The sequence below is a fragment of the Mus caroli genome, chromosome 9, assembly GCF_900094665.2.
Source record: "Mus caroli chromosome 9, CAROLI_EIJ_v1.1, whole genome shotgun sequence".
Lineage (NCBI taxonomy): Eukaryota > Metazoa > Chordata > Mammalia > Rodentia > Muridae > Mus > Mus caroli.
The window spans coordinates 25,275,750-25,294,228 of NC_034578.1; the positions used below are offsets into that span (position 1 = coordinate 25,275,750).

Genomic DNA, 18,479 nt, shown 5'->3' on the forward strand with positions numbered 1-18,479 from the left:
GTAAAGGGAACAGAATTCAGGAGTGAAAGAAAGAACTCTGCTATAGAGACCTGGGTGGGAAATGTTTGCCTTTTATATGGACTAAAGGGTGGCCTCCTCAAGAGAAAAACTTTGACATCATGACCTTGATATGCCCTCAGCTTTGAAATTCCACACACCTTCCAGGAATATTTGTGAGACTCTGAGGATCAATGGCATAGATTTCCATTCTCCTCCTGAGTTTCTCCAGAAAGGCTGCAGACACTCTATGTAACTTTTAGCTTAACCTGTCTAGGTTTATATTTAAGCCCAAAAGGCAGACATCCAATAACGCATATTTCAAAACCTGCATTCTTGTGCCAAAATGAATACCAGTTTGCAGTTTCAGGTGAGTAGAACAGTTGTTGTCTTTGCTATCTGGGACTCCTCCAAACTCCAAAGTGAGCATAAACCTGAATGGAGGACACACTTTTAAACTAGGCAATCTTTACAAAATAACTTCACATCAGTTTGCAAATGTTTGAGTTCATGCAGAACACTTAGGTTACATTTCCACCCAGAGTGTTACATTCACTACCCAAATTAAAACTGTCTAAGACATAACAATAAGTACATTGATAAAGGACCCTGTCACCTGAGACCCAAACTCCTTGGGCCCTCAGCCACCACAGGGTTGCTCTGCTCCTTTCAAGATCACCTCGTGGGGAAAAGGACTATTGTCCTGTCTATCTTTTTTTTTTCTTGAAGTAGCAATAAGCCAGTTAAAATATCCTCAGCTATCTCTGAAATGACTTTGTGTTCTTTGCATCCCTGGACTCCAGTCATGACCTCCAAATGACCCAGAAATGCGTATTTCAGTCTTCATATGCTGCTCTGTGTGAGAAAGCTATGATGCTATCATAATTGAAGAGTGGCCAGATCAACCCAGTACTGGCTTTATAAGAGATACCCCTCCTAGAAAAGATCCTTGTAGATTTATGATTAGAAAACTATTTTATTTCGGCTGATAATCATGTGGACTGGCTCTTCCACGGCAATAGCTGTTGCCTTCTCAATGGGAGGAAGATGACCTCAGTGCCTTAAATTCAAGATGGGTTCTAGATTGTTTCAGCTGAGAGTACTGAGTTGCTTATCCCCATGGGTAGGGGTGATGCCTCCTAACTTGGACTTGAGACAGGTCCATCTAGTGCTTGCCAGCCTCCCACCACTACGTGTGCCAGACAGTAACATAGCAACCAGCTGCATGGCCTGCAACACCTTTTTTTCCCCCCTGCATTCTAAGACATATTCATTAGTGAAATATCAGAAACCTCGGGGGCAGCATGTGCTTCTAATTCATTTTCCAATTGTATAATGAGCCAGGAGTGAAATTTTTAGGGTGAATTTAATTGACCTTTACAGCAACATCAGGCAGATTGGCTTAAATGCTATTAAAGCAGAGGGTAACCCAGAGAGACTTTCTGGAAGGTTATCGGAAAATCTATCAAGTTTTTTTTTCCTTAATTTTCATCAAGAAAGGAAAAAGCCAAATAGAGGACACAGAAGGATAAACAGAAAGAAGGACAGAAGGACAGAAGATTCAGAATAAGTGTGTGGCAGAGAGAGAAAGAGGAGAGAAATAAAATGCCAGGGGGTGGATGGGAGCAGCTCCAGCCCCTTATTGCCTGGGGATTACGCTTTAATTTAGAAAGCCTGCTTGAAAATGTGCAATTAAGCTACAGGTCACATTGGCCTAGAGTCTTTTTAGCACTTGGGAATAGGAGAGTACAGCCCTCTCTTTATTAATATTTTGCTATTGGTATTTAGTCTCTTCATAGGAGAGCTCACATAGAATAGAAAATGACATCTTCTTTCTGGCAGCTGACATGGGTCTTATTTGAATCTCCATTGTGCCTCTCACTGAAAGGCACGTTTGGTTCTCAGACATCAGATACCCATAAGACAGCCAGGAGTAGGGACGAAGGCATCCTAGGATGCCAGCATCACGCCCTAAAGAAGAGGTGGCTTTGAGCAGAAACTGATGGCAGTTTGTGATAATGTCAAACCACAGGGAGGAAGGGCTGGATTTGGGAAAAGCTGAACAGTGGACACCAGGGTCCCCGTTGTCACTGTCTTATGCTCAAACCCTTTTCATGGGTGTGGGGCTGGGAAGATGTTAGGATAAGGAAAGAATAGCATGTCTGTGAAAGTTGGAGGAAACAGGGCAGTATGCAGCTCTATTCCCATTTTCACCAAGAAAGAACCTGTAAGGACTAGATGCAGTCTGGGATGTAATCTGGTCCCTTGATGCGGACAAAGGCTACGTGCAAGGCTAGTCATTGGCTGGTGCTGGAAAGCGTGAACTTGGGAAGCTGGTGTGAGTGGTTCCCTGTATTAGGCTATTAATGAAAGTAGTATAGTTTTCACTGAATATCTATTTTCTTCCTGGGAATCTGAACTTTTGGTATATACTGGGCTGAGATGGGCACATAACCAGGCATCAATGAGCAGGATGAAATCAGCAGTAGTGTGCTTCTATAGACAAAAGTCCATATACTCTGGCAATTTTGTTGCTAAAAGAAGAATGAATACCTGTTGGACAGGGCAGATGGCTTAAGGAGCACTATGTGTGGATTCCTCCAGACTCAGTCATGACTTTATCCTCCATAATCTAGCTACGTTTCCAAACATGAGGGTGTCTTGGAAACGCCAGGAATAGAAAGCTCTCCAACTGTTTTTGTCCTACCCTCAATCCCAAATCTCACTTCATTCTGAGATTTCTTTTTGATAGCCATGGAGGCTGCAGACATGAGCCATGGACCAATACAGATGCATCATCCCCCAGCAGTGACTAAGCTGTCTCATCCCTCAGGAGACTCTAATAGATATTGGAGTTACCCAGATATAACTAATGCATGATTCCTCACGTCCAAGTCAACAGAAGGATGGATGTGGGGAGGAACAACTTTGAATAGGTTCAGAAAGAAAAAAAGGAAACCTAAAGAGGGAGGGGCTTCTAAAGTAGAGTTACAAAGAATGTCGGCGTCTATTATTACTATCATGGTCTGCAGCAGCATCTTTTAAAATACTGTTTGTTGGGTGCTCACAGTTACTGAGAGCACAAGTTTGTGTTTTTCAAAGTTCTTTGCATACATTGATTTTTTTCACTAACATTCACAAGTGGGTGCAACAGATATTGGTGCTATTAGTAAAAGGCAAAGAAATTACATAATGTTTTTACATTACAGAACTGAGAAGTGATCAAAGAGAGACCTGTCATCCAGCCATGTTCTTTAACATGACAAGTGATTCAAATAGCATCTCTATGTACTTGTTGCCTAGTGGGGGTGGGGTGGGGACAGATACTTAGCTCAAAAATTGCAAAATGTTGTATCTTATACACAAAGGGGGTAGGAGGGGAAGGGAGAGGGAGGAAGTGGTGGAAAGGAAGGGGGAGAGGAGAAGGAGGGAGGGAGGGAGGGAGGGAGGGAGTGAGAGAGAGAGAGAGAGAGAGAGAGAGAGAGAGAGAGAGAGANGAGAGAGAGAGAGAGAGAGAGAGAGAGAGAGAGAGAGAGAGAGAGAGTTCATTTTGGTCTGTTAACAGAAATATCAGAATAGCAGAGTATTTGGGAGAGGCAAGAACAACAAAGAGAAATGAAAAGCTGCATCAAGCAGAAAAGTCTGAGTGGGAAGAGAAGAGCAACACAAGTGTGCACACACACAAACACAAACACAAGGTGCCTCCTCCATTCTAGAAACTCTAAAAGTTCAGTGAGAGAACACAGACTGGAAAGGGGGTGGAGAGAGAAAGAAGGAAGGGGATATGAGAGCTGCCATGAGCAAGACAATGGTCTTTCATGCTACATGAAGGAGTTGAGGTTCCCATCTCTATGGTGATGGGGTGCCACTAGAAGACTTTAATGAGGATCTGTTTTCAAAAGGTCATTTGACAGGAAGGGAGAGGATGATGGAAGATGGGTGAATCAGACAATAAGGAGACATGCTAGGAGACAATAACATGGGCTACACAGGACAAAACAGACACAGATTAAGTGTCAGCAATGGGAAGAGAAATGATATACAAATGTGAGATGTCATTGTCATTACACACAGGGGAGGGCAAAGGAGAAACCACTGAGAGGTGTTTAAGTTTCTCTGTTTTACTGCCTGCCTGCCCTACAGGAGTTACAGAGAACAATACAAGGTTCCTACCTGCAAGAAAGGAAATGTGTGATGCATAAATAACCAATGACAAAAGGTGATCCATGTCTCCTACCAATGAGAGCTACAGACTGAAAGTTCCGCAAAGATGGCAGCAGAAAATTTCCTTCCATCTGCACCCATAGCAGAGCTCTGGATGCCAAGGTCCGAAGATGGGCAGCAATCAGGTGGGTGACCAGAGTGGAACAGCTATATCAGTCCAGGACAGTGAGACATTTCCTGGGAGGGAGAAAGATTACTAACTTCAGTAGCTTTAGCATGGGATGTAGAGTTAGGAAGAGGGAAAGATAAAGACAGAAGGCAGAGAATGAGGGAGGAGATCAGTACATGAAGATCTAAACTGGGACTCCCAGCACTAACATAAGAGACTCATGTACAAAGGCATACAGTGATGACACTAGTGTTGGAGAGATGGCAGCAGAGACAGGTGGGTGGGTCCCTGAAGCTCATTGGCCAACCAGCCTAGGAGAGATGATAAGCTTAAAGTTTAGTGAGAGATTCTGTCTCAAAAATTAAAAGTGGGAGGCAATTGAGCATGGAGATCTAATGCCAACCTCTAGTCTCCATGTGCCTATGCACACATGCACATGTGCACACATGCAAAACAATTACATCTATCACACAAGCAATACTGCAAACAATGAAACACACACACACAAACACTGACACTTGCAGTTTTTTATTGTTTTCTTTTCCTGTTTCTTTGTTTCTGTTTGTTTGTTTGTTTGTTTTTAGACAAAATCTACAATGCAAGAATTTAAATATCAAGGAAGGAGTTGGAGTTTCCTTATAGCCCCTTGGCCTGCATTGCCCTGATTGCTCAGAGTATATTCTGGAAAAACTTGTGTCCCAGAAGATCTTGAAAACTTCTTTGTAAAAATGAGAGGATTGTGGCTCAATTGCAATGGGAAGAAAATTGATTAAACTAAGTTAAACAGGTTCAATACTAATGGACTTTTTAAGCTAGTTTAATATTACATATAAAGATGAGAAATAAAAAGGATCAAAGGCTATAGTGCAATTTAAACAGGACAAGAAGGAACAAAAAGCACAGAATTGGAAATCCATATGTGGGTTCTAGCTCCAAGTTCTTTACTGCTTAAATGGGAATGTTCATAACCTATTAAAAAGATAAACCCTCTTCCTTGGTGGGCCTTAATGTCTTTGTATGTATAATGGGCCATTAGATTAGGTAAAATACCTTTAAAGTAAGTGTTCCCTGGATAATTTAGAGCCCCTAACATGGGTTGTTTATATTTTACATGGCTCAGACATCTGCATAAGAGACTTGGGTATCTTATAGGTAACCCTCTTTATAAGAGGGTTGAATCAAATTAAAATCATTCTTTGACATTTTTGATGGTTTTGTATAAACTCAGCAAGATGACACTGGAGCACTGGGTACGTGCTACACTCCATTATAAGGTTGACAAGTGAGAGGAGTCTGGTTTTGTTTGTCTTTTAATTTCTGGCATCCAGTACAGCCATGGAGACACAATAACTCAATCAACACTTGTTCAATTTACAAAGAAATGCTGGTCAACGGCAGAGCAGCAGCTCTATCTGCCTTTATTTAAAGGTCACAACTAAACTAGCTGTTCAGCTGGAAATAAACCTGAAAAAAAAAACTCTCTTGAAAATAAAGGCACAGGGATTAAGAACTTCTTATTGGAAATTTACAGACTGTTAAAATAAATGTTCTCTAACATCTCTTTGAATTACAAAATCTCATATCATTTTTGTGAGGCTTAAAAGATGATATTGTAAGTGATATTTCAAAGATGTTCACTATGCTTTTGAGGGGGGTGGGTGAATATTTTTTGAGTGGCAAAAATTGAGCATGATAAACTATGATGGAGTGAATGTGTTATGGGAAAACTAATGCCATGGACATGCGATACAGATTTTAACCATTGGGGCAGCACCACAATCCCCAACAGAGAGGAGCTGTAGAGGTGATGCAGACTACCCAGGGGATAGCTCATAACCTGGGACCCTACTTAGTTTAGTTTATACATACATCCTTCTTCTAGTAATGTACATGGCAGCCTGAGACCCTGCCTTGAATGGCTCACATAGCCCCTCTGAACCATGGGATACGTTTTTTTTTCCTTAAGACTATTAAACTTGGATGATTTCCATTGATACATATTCCCAATCATGTCTAGATATAGTGTGGAGAGAGACAATGAAGCCTGAAGTGGTTTTGAGTGCATGTATGGAAAGGCAAACCTACAAACAGAAGTGAACTTTAATAGCGATTCCAAGTCGTCATTTATACTCATGTACAATTGAGCATGCATTACATACATACATGTATGTAATCACATGCTTTATGGGACAGAACATGCACAGTAGAGAATGCCTATGCTATACTCCTTAGAAATCAAACTCTTCTTTCTCTTGCACTCCATAAAAGAAGCCCCAGCCAACCATCAGGACCCCTGAGGATCTTCACTGGAGGCCTGTGGCTTCCTTGTGGTTTATTCTGGCCTGCTCGATAGTTTTGCTTTGAGTAAAATCTCCCTGACACGTTTGAAATCTATGTGGTCCTTTATTTCAATTTCTTGATCACAATCCAAGAACCTGGCAACACCCAATTCTGACCCTAACTATCAGGAACAAGAGGAATCAATAAATAGACTTTGACTATCTAATCAGTCTAACAAAAACAATTATTGACTACCAGTCTCTGTCAGCATGGACAGGGCAAATAAGTTTAAATACAATCTAGTTGAACATCTGTTGCCTCTGGCCCTAAGTTAGATCTATTGAGAGGTGGAGGTCTCTAATCTGAATAGAATTCAAAGATGTACTAGTGCCAAAAGAAAGCCAGGGGTGGGCAGAACGAGACCCCCACTGCATTGGATATTCATAAGCATTGATCATTCTTGAGCAAGACTTTTAAATATGGTTATTAGGATAAAAGTGAAAAGATACTAAATTGAAGAAAAATGGAGGCATAGTACAATACACATAGCTATAAAAGAGATTCAACAGTGGCAAAAGTAAGGAGTGATGATTTGAGAGACCATAGAGAGAAAACAAAAGCCAAGTGAAATGTTTGCTTTTTATCATATCTCCTGTTTTATGTGTGGGATGAAGAGACTCTGGGGCAGCTCATAGACAGGAAGGAAAGAGAACAGTGAAAATCCTACTAGAGTTATATAGATAGATTCTCAGCTTTCTATGGCTTCTAAAGTTGGTGTGGAGAGGCCATGGTTACGTACTCATTAGTATCAGAATGCTATGGACATCTCCAAAATAACCCTGTCTCCCTTAGCAACCCTTCCCATTCACTTTCTGCTCACCCCTTTAGATTGTCAGCTGGCACCCTGGTTCCCAGGAACCTTGTACTTCCTGCCTGCTGAGTGGGGCAGGGAGAACTTTATTTTAATTCTTCTAAATTTACCACACTAAGCTGCAAAGTCCTGTGTCTCTTCATTCAGATGATCTAGAATTGTCAGATCACCTGCGCCAGGACAGGCAGTCCCTCACCAGCACACTGCCCAGATGCTCTGCCCAGCATGGGGGGCCCTGGCAGCAGCAGCCTGTGGCCTCCCTCCCTAAGCAGACCATGCACACCATGCTGGTTTACAGTGCCTGCACTCCCACTCTTGTTCCTGCCTGCGTGTTCTCTACAAGCAGCTGGAGAGATCTTTTAGAAACAGCAACCATGTCACAATGCTCTTCCAACCCAGGGGGAAAACATATGGCCCAATTTACCTGTGACACTCAGTTTAATTACCAAGAGTGTCCCGTTCACTTTCATAAGCGTCCCTATTTGGACAACAATTAAAGATCTACTCTGTTTAAATCCCTCTAAAGAAGCCATCCTCCTTAGCATGGCAGGATGCTTTCCTTTGGTGTCTATCTCCCAGCCTCATCTCTACCCCTTCCCTCAGCAGCTAGGCACTAACCACACTAGCTTCTTTGTTTTCCCAGTATACTGAGCTCATGCTGACATTGAGACTCAAGTGTGTATCACTGTTCCCCAACATAGAATATAATTTCCTCTGAATTCTGCAGTACATGGTTTTCTTTTTCTTCTTTTTCTTCAGATCTAGACTCAAATACAGCAACTTCAAACGTAACTTCCTTTGCACAGTGAGCAAACCCAACGCCTACCCCAGCACACAGGGTTCTTTATTGGTTCTCTTTCTGTTTCTCTGCCTGTCTGTCCCCCATCCCCACTGCCATTTCCTATTAACTTCTCACTCACTTGATAGCTCCCTTAATGAAGGACCGCACATGTCTTTATTTGTTCTTATAGTTACCTCAATGATAGGCAAGAAATCCCAAGTACTCAGGACTAGAAGTGTCCCCAGGGGTGGGGCATCTTACCTATGAAATCACTTCAAAACAATTACCTTACTCTGTTTACAAGTGTAATCCATGTCTGCATTTGTTTTACTAGCATACCACAGACTATGGATGCACCTCTTCCAAGCCTTTCTACTGTAAAGTATATATTATTAGCTGTCTACAAATTTCTGGCAAAAGTAACCGAGATACCATTTATTTCAAGCAGAAGTTTGTAACTCTTTGAGAAGGACTAGCAGCTTATAATGACATATTTTCCCAAAGATCTAGCTACAGACCATCTCTAAAGAAGGGCAAAGAGTTATGAAATCTATTAATTGTTGTAAGAAGTATAGTTCTAAGGGGCTCAACTACTGATTCATGATCAATTGGTACCCAAGCTGGGAGGACAGCTGCATCTTCTCAGCTGCCTCTAGGCAACACAGGAAGTTCTCCAAAGATATGTTCCAAAGACTTCAGGGCAAATATTGTGAAAATTTAGCTGGAAATCACTATAAAGCTCTGTAAAAAAAATATACCCTAGAACAGTTGGCCAGGCATTCCACACAGGGCTTGACACTGCTTTGGTCTCTATACACATTGCACTGTCTGAAAGAAATATCCCTAAGCTACTCAGTGTTGCCACTGTGACTTGGTTTTCTGCTGTCACCTAAGCCCTTCCACCTCCTCTCGAAGTTATTTATGCATGCACTTATTTCTGTATTTGTTGCTATTGCTGTGGTGAATACACTAATTACTTCAGTGAAGCTGCTGTATTTAGCTTATGGAATCAGCTAGTCAGCCACAGAACAGGAGACTAAAATTTCTTAAGACAGAAAGTTGTGATGAGTCAGAAGTTAACATCAGTTTAGAAAAGTGGGTTTAGCACAGTGGTCCCCAAAGTTCCATGTAAAATAGAATCATATGGAGAGTTTGGTGACACACAGACTGCTGTGACAATTCCAGAGTGTTTGACTCAATGATCCAGAAGGAGAGACCTACAATGAACATTTCTGACAAGGTTTTGAGTATTTCTGAGCCTCAAAGATGGAGCTGAGCATACACAATAAGAACCATTAGCTTAGAACTAAGATCACAGTAGCCAAGAGATCCACCATCCTGGGTTGCCTGAGATGAAATGATTTCCTTAGACATAACACTTTAATTGCTAAAACCAGGAAAGGAATAAAGGATACACTTGATGGTAGAATGCTACCTAAATAAAAATGTGCTAATTAATAACTGGTTCATACAGTTTTTAATACTTTCTCCCATAGTTCTGGACAAATAGCTATCACACAAAAAGTGTATGTAAGCAATAACAAGCAAAATGATGTGATAATCTTAAGGGTGAAAAGGTGATACACGCCTTGGAAGTAACCAACAGTTCTCTATCTGTACTCATGACCTGATCGACCAGAGGAAATCAGGCCTGGTACCAGGAGTCTAGCCAATTACCAGAGGCAAGAGGAGTCATGGATTTTGGAGGAAAACCTTCAATCTCCACTTTACTAACCCAGTTTAATCTCTGACTACATTCTAAATATTTATTTTATATCTACAGATAAGTGTAGTTCTGACCTTTCATGAAAGAAACTTTCTTTGCAACAGATGGAAAACATTATTTTTTTAATTTTTATTTATTTTTTATTTTTTTAATTAGGTATTTTCTTCATTTACATTTCAAGTCCCCCATTCCCCCCACACTCCTCTATCCATCCACTCCCACTACTTGGCCCTGGCGTTCCCCTGTACTGAGGCATATAAACTGGCGAGGATGTGGAGAAAGAGGAACACTCCTCCATTGTTGGTGGGATTGTAAGCTTGTACAACCACTCTGGAAATCAGTCTGGCGGTTCCTCAGAAAATTGGACATAGTACTACCGGAGCATCCCACAATACCTCTCCTGGGCATATATCCAGAAGATGTTCCAACCAGTAAGAAGGACACATGCTCCACTATTTTCATAGCAGCCTTATTTATAATAGCCAGAAGCTGGAAAGAACCCAGATGACCCTCAATAGAGGAATGGATATAGAAAATGTGGTACATTTACACAATGGAGTACTACTCAGCTATTAAAAAGGATGAATTATGAAATTCCTAGGCAAATAGATGGACCTGGAGGGCATCATCCTGAGTGAGGTAACCCAATCACAAAAGAACTCACCTGATATGTACTCACTGATAAGTGGATATTAGCCCAGATGGAAAACATTATAAAAAAATAACTGGTCAAAATTCAGAGACGAGTCATTGTGATGGCCAATCCAATGTGTAGATACATCTACAATACAACTCCTGCATCTAACGCTCAGGGATTATTCTGGAAGAGGGAGCAGAAAGATTGCAAGAGCCAGAGGAACAGGAATTTTGTTATAAAGTTATGTCTCCTATACATGTTAGAGGAGTTATACACCCATGAAGTCTCATCAATATAACTTCCTGTAATGTGTGATAAATAATAATATATAATATAATAAATAATGTGTGAATGTCACCCATAGACATGCTAACATGTAAGAGGAAAAGCTCTTGGGGCCTCAACCCTATACAATGAACTATAGGCAACTAATGAATACTGAGAATGAGAAAAAATAGCCTTTCCCAGGGAAAAGCCACCTACTTGGTTATCTAGTACCAAGTGGTCAACCCTGAAATCACTGTAGATATTGATCAGTATATGTATGTGGAATATATATATATATATATATATATATATATATATATGTGTGTGTGTGTGTGTAGGTATATATATATATAAGTAAAAGAAAAGGAAACCATGAATTTAGAGGTGGTACTTGAGAGGAATTGAAGATAGGAAACAGAAGGAGAGGAATAATGAATTATGATTAAAATTACTATAAATGTATGTATGTAAAGTTGACCATAAGCCTGAATATTTAAGTAGACAAATCAGTGAATCTATCAAGTAGATGAAAGATGGATTAGTGAATAAATGCCCAAACAGTTAGATGGATGGATGGATGGATGGATGGATGGATGGATGGATGGATGGACAAAGAAACAGATGCTAGATATGTAGCCATCCTGGTTGGGAAAAAGTATATTCTAAAGAAATGTTTGTGACCATCGTGTTTGCTATTGAAATAGTAGACCCCATGAAATTGTAATTTCCCTGGAAATCCTATGCTGTTAGAAGGTAAAGGAGAAAGGCTGGGTCTTTCCTACTACCCTGAGGGACTGATTGTCTCCCAGAAAGAGATGTCACATGATTCTAACAACTTTGCAGACTCTTCATAGAGACCACAGCCTAGACAATACAGTAGGTGAACTGTACTTTGTCCAGAAGTGCTCAGTTATACTTACCACTTGCTCTGTACTTATGGTTTATGTCAGAACCTCAAAGACGAGTTTGGGGAGGAGTCACTACCCTCATTCTCATTTCTTGGTCACATTGAATGAGTCTCCTAGTTTTTGCTTTTGGCATTTATTGTCTGTTTAATTGTCTGTTGATGGATGTTTGAGCCTAGCTCATTAGGGATACTGGGGCCCAAGCTCTGAGTCTAAGATCAGATGGATGAACCAGTGGGAGGATGGATGGATGGATGGATGGATGGATGGATGGATGGATGGGTAGGATCTCAAATCCTTCTTAGGTATACACCAAAGTGAGATTAATGTACTCTAGCTGTAAAATCAGGTTAATAGATCCAGGTAAATGTGTATTTATAGCCAGGTAGGGACAGAGGACAGAATCCTGGCCCACAGTTGCCATCTCAAACAACAACTTCATAAACATCCAAGGGTGACTGCTGAGCCACCAGGGTACAGGAAGTACTCAGTTAACCTAGAGCTCTCCTCGAACCTTCCTTGCTCCTCTGCTCCCTAGGGAGCTTAGCCAAACCTAGACAAAGGAACACTTCAAAGTGAAGTCAAGAAAGAAAAGAGTTAAAACGGAGTGTATTGAAATGGAAGGCTTTCTGTTTTAGCAAAATTAAAGGTGTAGGGACCTCTGTTGTATTAAATGTTCAGTATGTGCAGAGAGTAAATACTGTCAGTGAGCAGGCAGGAGATTAAGGTGACAGGAAAAGCAGTTTTTAAACCTGTTAGATATTAATTTCCCATAGATCATCCGTCTGTCCTCTCCTTGTTTGAAGTTCCCAAGGCTGGAGGCTTCAAAGCACACACTGACTGCCATTTGCACACAGCTCATGGCTCCGCAGGGAGTCTCCTCAGCAGGTTATAACACTGTCCCTGCAGGAGCCTTCCTCGCACTCTCTCACTGTCAGTCTCTGCCTTTTTCTTTATTTCTGAACATCAAGGACAATTCTATCAGCAAGTCCAGCAGCTGGCAATACAGCAGGCTCATTGCTAGCATGGTGTGCATCTCAGACCCTCCTTGGCTCCAGCCAGGCAAATTGATTTACGAGATGAAATGAAAAGTGATGGAAATTCTTCCTGAACCCTCAAAGCAAAATGACAACTTTCCCTCTTCCTTGTTTCTTTCTCCTTCTCTACCATGCTTCGTTATTCTCTCTTTGTGTAAGCGGAGGTCTGAGGAAACCCATGGACGACAGCTCATAGACACCGTCATTCAGCAATTACGTCTCATTTCTATGTGACTATCATGGTGGCTGTTCAGTGCTGGAAATTATTCTTGTCCTGTAGCAGTTCATTACGAAATAAGACAGAATGGTTGTCTGTCCCAAAAGATGCTGTAGGAAGAATGCTATAAAGATTAGCAGTACATGGGAGATTGCTAAGTCCCACTGTAAGCAAGAAGAGCATCTTAGAAGATGAGAGGATTCCTCACTCTGCTTTGACTAGAAACCAGACACACAGGTACATTCTCATCACAGCTTAGAACATTCTAGAAATGTCATTCTTAGATTAATAAGGGGTAAAAGTCTTTGTTATGAAATATATTGCGGCTGGAGGGAGGGGGAGGCACACCTGGCAAGCCCATACCAAGGTATCCCCCTGAGAAATCACACCATGCCAGAGAACTAGTAGAAAAGAAGTTTATTTGGAAGAATGGAAGGGAGTGCGGGACTGGAAAAGGGATAGAGGCATACTGATGGAAAGAGAGCCATGGGGACAGAGAAGGGGGGAGACGGAGAAGGACAGAAAGGACAAAAGAGAGACTGGTCAGGAGGATGTAGGAACAGAGAGAGACAAAAAGCAGCTGGGGGAGGGAGGGAGGGAGTGAGTGAGGAAGAAAGAGAGAGAGAGAGAGGGAGAGAGAGAGAGAGAGAGAGAGAGAGAGAGAGAGAGAGAGTTAGTTAGTTAGTTATTGGGTTAACAAGCAATCTATTCCATTCACACTTGGCCTAGGCACTTTAAGGGATGGCAGCAAAAACTGTTGCTGAGTCCCTGGGAGGAGCCTAGCAGAATCGCCTGAAAGCTAACCGTCATGTTCAATGGAAATGATTGACAAGTAATAAAATACGTCCTCCATTAGAAGAAGAGTTGACTTGTAGACAGGGGATGATTTCATCATCTGGGGTTTCTATTTTATTTCTCTGAAATAAAGGTGCTTCACGGTATTACCCTCCAAGATCACTTCCTTGACTAATGATCGCAAATCCCTGGTTGTAAGGACTCTATTGGAACAGGATGGCAGAGATCTAACACTGAGGTCCCCACTGAAGTTTGGTTGTTCACTTTTTGCCTCCATGTAATAACTTATCTAGATCTATCTGACGCCATCAATTATGTACAACCTGAACCCACAATACTGTCCTTTAAACTCAGCAAAGAAATCCATCTGGACATATTAAAATTTGTTTTCCAGGATTAAAACAAGTTTCAGATCTGCTTCAGCACAGACATCTAGAGGAGACATGGTAGGCACTGACTGCCAAGACAGCACTGAGTCACATGGGAGACTGCAGAGACCACCAGCCAGGAAAGCCACGGGGATGTTTCTGTATGAACGACTCAGATTGGTAGATATTTCTGTTAAAAGAAGCCTGAGAAATAACCCAGTGCCTAGATTTCTAATCAAGAAATCCTATGGGTCAGTGCCCTCCCTTGGCGCACACCTGAATTAAAGATGGTGCATTTGATGCCAGGTCAATTATTGACTGTACAATCCCAGCCAAATCCGATGGCACCACCTGACCTGAGGACCTTGCCACCCTTTCCATTTGAACATCGATTGCGGCTGCTCACCTCATTAGACCGTTCTCCTCAGCAGCCGCTCCCTGCCCAGAGGAATTTCAGCTAATCCCTTTTTGTTGTTTATTTCTCAGTTTTGTTTAAGCGAATTGAGGGCAATGACCTCAGACTTGGAAGGACAAGCCAAACTTCTGGAAAGAAAGCTCCAGCCAGTCTCTCACTAGCCCCTGTCCCCCAACCCCCAACACTCTGCGTATTCCAGGCACTAAGTACCCATGCTTCAGGGATCCAGAACTTTCTACAAGGGCGGTAATGGGACTTTCTAGAAGTGCTCATTATTGCTAACCTTAAGACTAAGTGGAGCCGGGAAGACCCCAGGGTAGTGATCACCTTTTCCCCTTGTGGTCACCATAGACTGGTGCTCTAGAAGAGCTGCTGAGTTGAATGTTTATGGAATGGGTGAACCAGAGATTCATTGCCTCGTTGTTACTTGTACAGCAACCTCTGCTTCCAACAGCTTACCTGCTAACCCACGTCCCCAAGGCCGCAACGGTGAATGTGCATTTTAAGCAGGAATGGAGTGATTTCACATCTTTGTACTAACACCAATATTTGCAAGCCAGTTAATGTGGATCCTGGGGTTTGCTCTACCATTAATGGTCACTGTAACCTACACTTAGCATCCTGAGTGCAAATCACATGCCTCTAGGTTTCAGGTCTTGGCTGGCGTTTTAAAAATGAGTTTAAGATAATCTGTAAATGCCACTGAGTCTCCATGCAATGGACTAAGGTGCTTTCATTGAAGGCCATTATCTTCCTAACAATATTAGGCAGAACACTTATATACCCATTCTGTAGTAAGACACCTTAAATTTTCCAAGCAGCAAAATAGCTTGGGGAAGAGAGGACAGCCATTCGGCAAGTTAATTATCTAAGGCAGCCTTTCTGGAGACATTGCGGAGTGACATAACAAGAGTGGCTGAAACTACAGCCTTAGTTCATGAAGGGGGTGGGTGGGACCCACAGTGCACCATGATGTAATTAAAGGATACAAATTCCGAAGGAGAAGGCAGTAGAGTTCTGGTGTGCTCTGCAATTTCCTAGGTGTGAGACTTGGGGCCAATCTGACATCTGCCTTCCAGAGCCTGAATGAGAACCAAGGGCAGCAGCAGATGTGAAAGCTCTTTGTAAAATGCAAAGACGACCTAAATGTTAGTTGTTAATAGCATTTTGAAAATGAGCAAGCACATCAGTGCTATTATGAAGGGTCAGTGGCAAGTGGCTATTGTGAAGGCACGTGAAGGGGGAGGCTGGCACTTATGCAGGGATTTTTGGGGGAAGCACGCATTCCCTGTGGCAACACCTACTGTGCCCTGAGCAGTCACAGGCAGCTGAAGGTGATATTGTTATTAATATTACCCAATCACAGGAAAAGTGACTTTCATGTAGATGAAAAGGACTCCAATTTCACTCGATCGGATGAGAAGAAAAGGGGATCAACTATATAATAAAAATAACCTCACAGGCTCCCATGTTATAGCTATTTGAGGATCCCATGCATCCATCTTCAGCAATTAAATTGCTCAGCTATAGTCTGAGGGGAAATGTGATAGTTATGCCAGCACAAAGGAAAGGAAAATTTTTAGAGTAAAAACTGTATTTATATGCACTTAATTTTCATACCAACTTTGTACCTGAAGTTTAGAATCTGTTAGTTCAGATGGCTCATTAGTGGAATGGCACATCTCTATCATTCTTGCAGGTTGTATTGTAGTGTAGTGACACAAGGAATATAGAGAATACATGCTTTGCTAATTACTAAATACTGTATAAATAATAGATAAAAATGTGTTGTTTCATGTGATAACTCGTCTCCAGATGGCTTCAGTGGGTCTCTCCCAGTACCTTAGATATATTTCCTTTTCTAAATCTCTTCCACTTATGTGGAGGTTGAATACGGGTACTTGTTTCTGATAAATTGACTATATTACAAACATTGAAGTCTAATTATAAAGGACCATGTCTTTCATCTCATTCACCACCCTTTCTCCTCTCTCTTTATGACTCATTCCCAGGAAGGACAATGTCTGTGTTGGGGCTGCCATACAAACATCCATATGGAAAGGATCTGAGGCCAGCCTTGGACCAGCATCATAGGAGGAAGACTCTACTGCTAGCCACATGTGTGTGCTTGAAGGTCCATCCATCCTGGCAAGAACTTGAGATGCTTGTCCTTTTGATTTAAGCTTTCTCCTATATCGAAGGCCAGAAAATGCAGGGAAGTTGTGCCCACACTCTGAACCTAGAGCAACTATGTTGGAATAATCACCTGTTGCTTTAAGTCACAACTCACAAGTAATTAACTCACAAATAATTACTCACAAATAAGTAGTGCGTGTCAGCGATGACTCTGAGTGGACCATAATATCACAGGCTCAAAGATCCCAAATGTGTTTAAAACTAAACCGATATTCTATCCTAAGATTCTGGCAGTGATTTAAAACCTATCAGGTCAATCCTTATCAACTATCTCTGCTCAGAATCCACCCATGCTCTCTGTCTTTCACAGAGGGTAAAGAAAACTTATTGACACAATACAAAGTCAGCTGGGCTGACCTTTCTTTCAAGCTGGCCCCATACATGTAAATTCATACCTTATGTTCTCGCCAACTCTGAACTTCCTGTGGTCCCCACATAATAAACTCTAACAAGCACAGGTCTTCACTAAGCCTTTGGTCAAGTTGGCCTTCACTGCTTATCTCTTGGCATCCTTCTATACACACAAAGTTATGTCTCTATTAGAAACAGGATAGCCATCAACTTCTTTAAGTATCCTCTGATCCTTACAGATTGAGTCAGGGATCAGCCCTCTGCATGCTAGTGAAGCTGTGGGCTTACTGCTACTAACACCTGTGTTATAGTCGTAGTCCTTGCTTTATGTCCACGTGTCTGCCTTAGTTCTTAAGCTCTAAAATTTTTGAAGGTAGCTCTGAGGCTACATCTATCATTGTGCCTAAGAAGGAAAATCTTCGATGGCTATTAAATAGAGCTCTAAGCAAAGGCCTTGAACTAATCCTAAAACTGATTGTATATAACGGTTCCTTTGAGGACATTTCAACCAGAGAAAACAGTTGCTACATGAGAAGCAACTAAGGGATTTCCAAAAGTGTGGCTCTGTTCTGCCACCTGGCAAACTATTAACCTCCCAGCTTTCCTGCTGGGTCACTGGAGAAACAACTGTCAGGGATTTCTCCCCTGGCATTTTTCCTCTGCTGCCTAGTTAACTCAACTATGATCATTGTCTTCTTGTGGCTGTTGTATCAGGCTCTTCCATTATGTAGGTAGTTGTCTTATAGACAAGGCTATTAACTGAGTTCTGTGAGTGTATCCAACTTCCTGACTCATGCAACACGTAAGCAGCATATCTTTTGAGCCAGAAGTAATCTGGCAGATGGGGTCTAGGCCACGTTTCTCAGTTCATAGAAATGACAGGAGATAGATACTGGTATCTTTAGATCTCATTTCTACACCTCCTCTTATCCTATTTGATAATTTGCCTTATTATTATTATTGATAAGTACAGATATTCTTATCATAAATTATTCCAATTAAGATGATTTAAATGCATAATAACTGAATCATTGAGTTTGCTACTGAGACCAACACAAACATTTCATTATTTGATTTTCACTGTAACTCGATATTGTAGACATTATTTCAATTTTATTGAAAAGAAAGCCGTGGTGTTGTAACAAAATGAAGGCTTAACATTAATACTACAATCACAGAAGCAGAAGCCTGCACAGTCACTTCAGCATTAAATTCCTTCCTTCCTTCCTTCCTTCCTTCCTTCCTTCCTTCCTTCCTTCCTTCCTTCCTTCGTCCCTCCCTCCCTCCCTCCCTCCTCCCTCCC

The 18,479-nt window shown here is 41.6% G+C and overlaps 1 protein-coding gene across 3 annotated transcripts in view; it reads right to left on the reverse strand.

Annotated features, from left to right (window-relative positions):
* Window positions 1–18,479, reverse strand: part of Ntm (neurotrimin) — a 958,641-nt gene that overhangs the window by 459,867 nt on the left and 480,295 nt on the right. The window contains exon 1 of one of the 3 annotated variants that reach the window (XM_029481304.1): window positions 4,171–4,251. The exons of the other annotated variants lie outside the window; for them this stretch is intronic. Coding sequence (XP_029337164.1) covers window positions 4,171–4,225 — 55 coding nt within the window. The 5' untranslated portion in view covers window positions 4,226–4,251. Of the gene's footprint in view, window positions 1–4,170; window positions 4,252–18,479 lie in introns of those variants that run through there. 3 annotated transcript variants of the gene reach the window in all.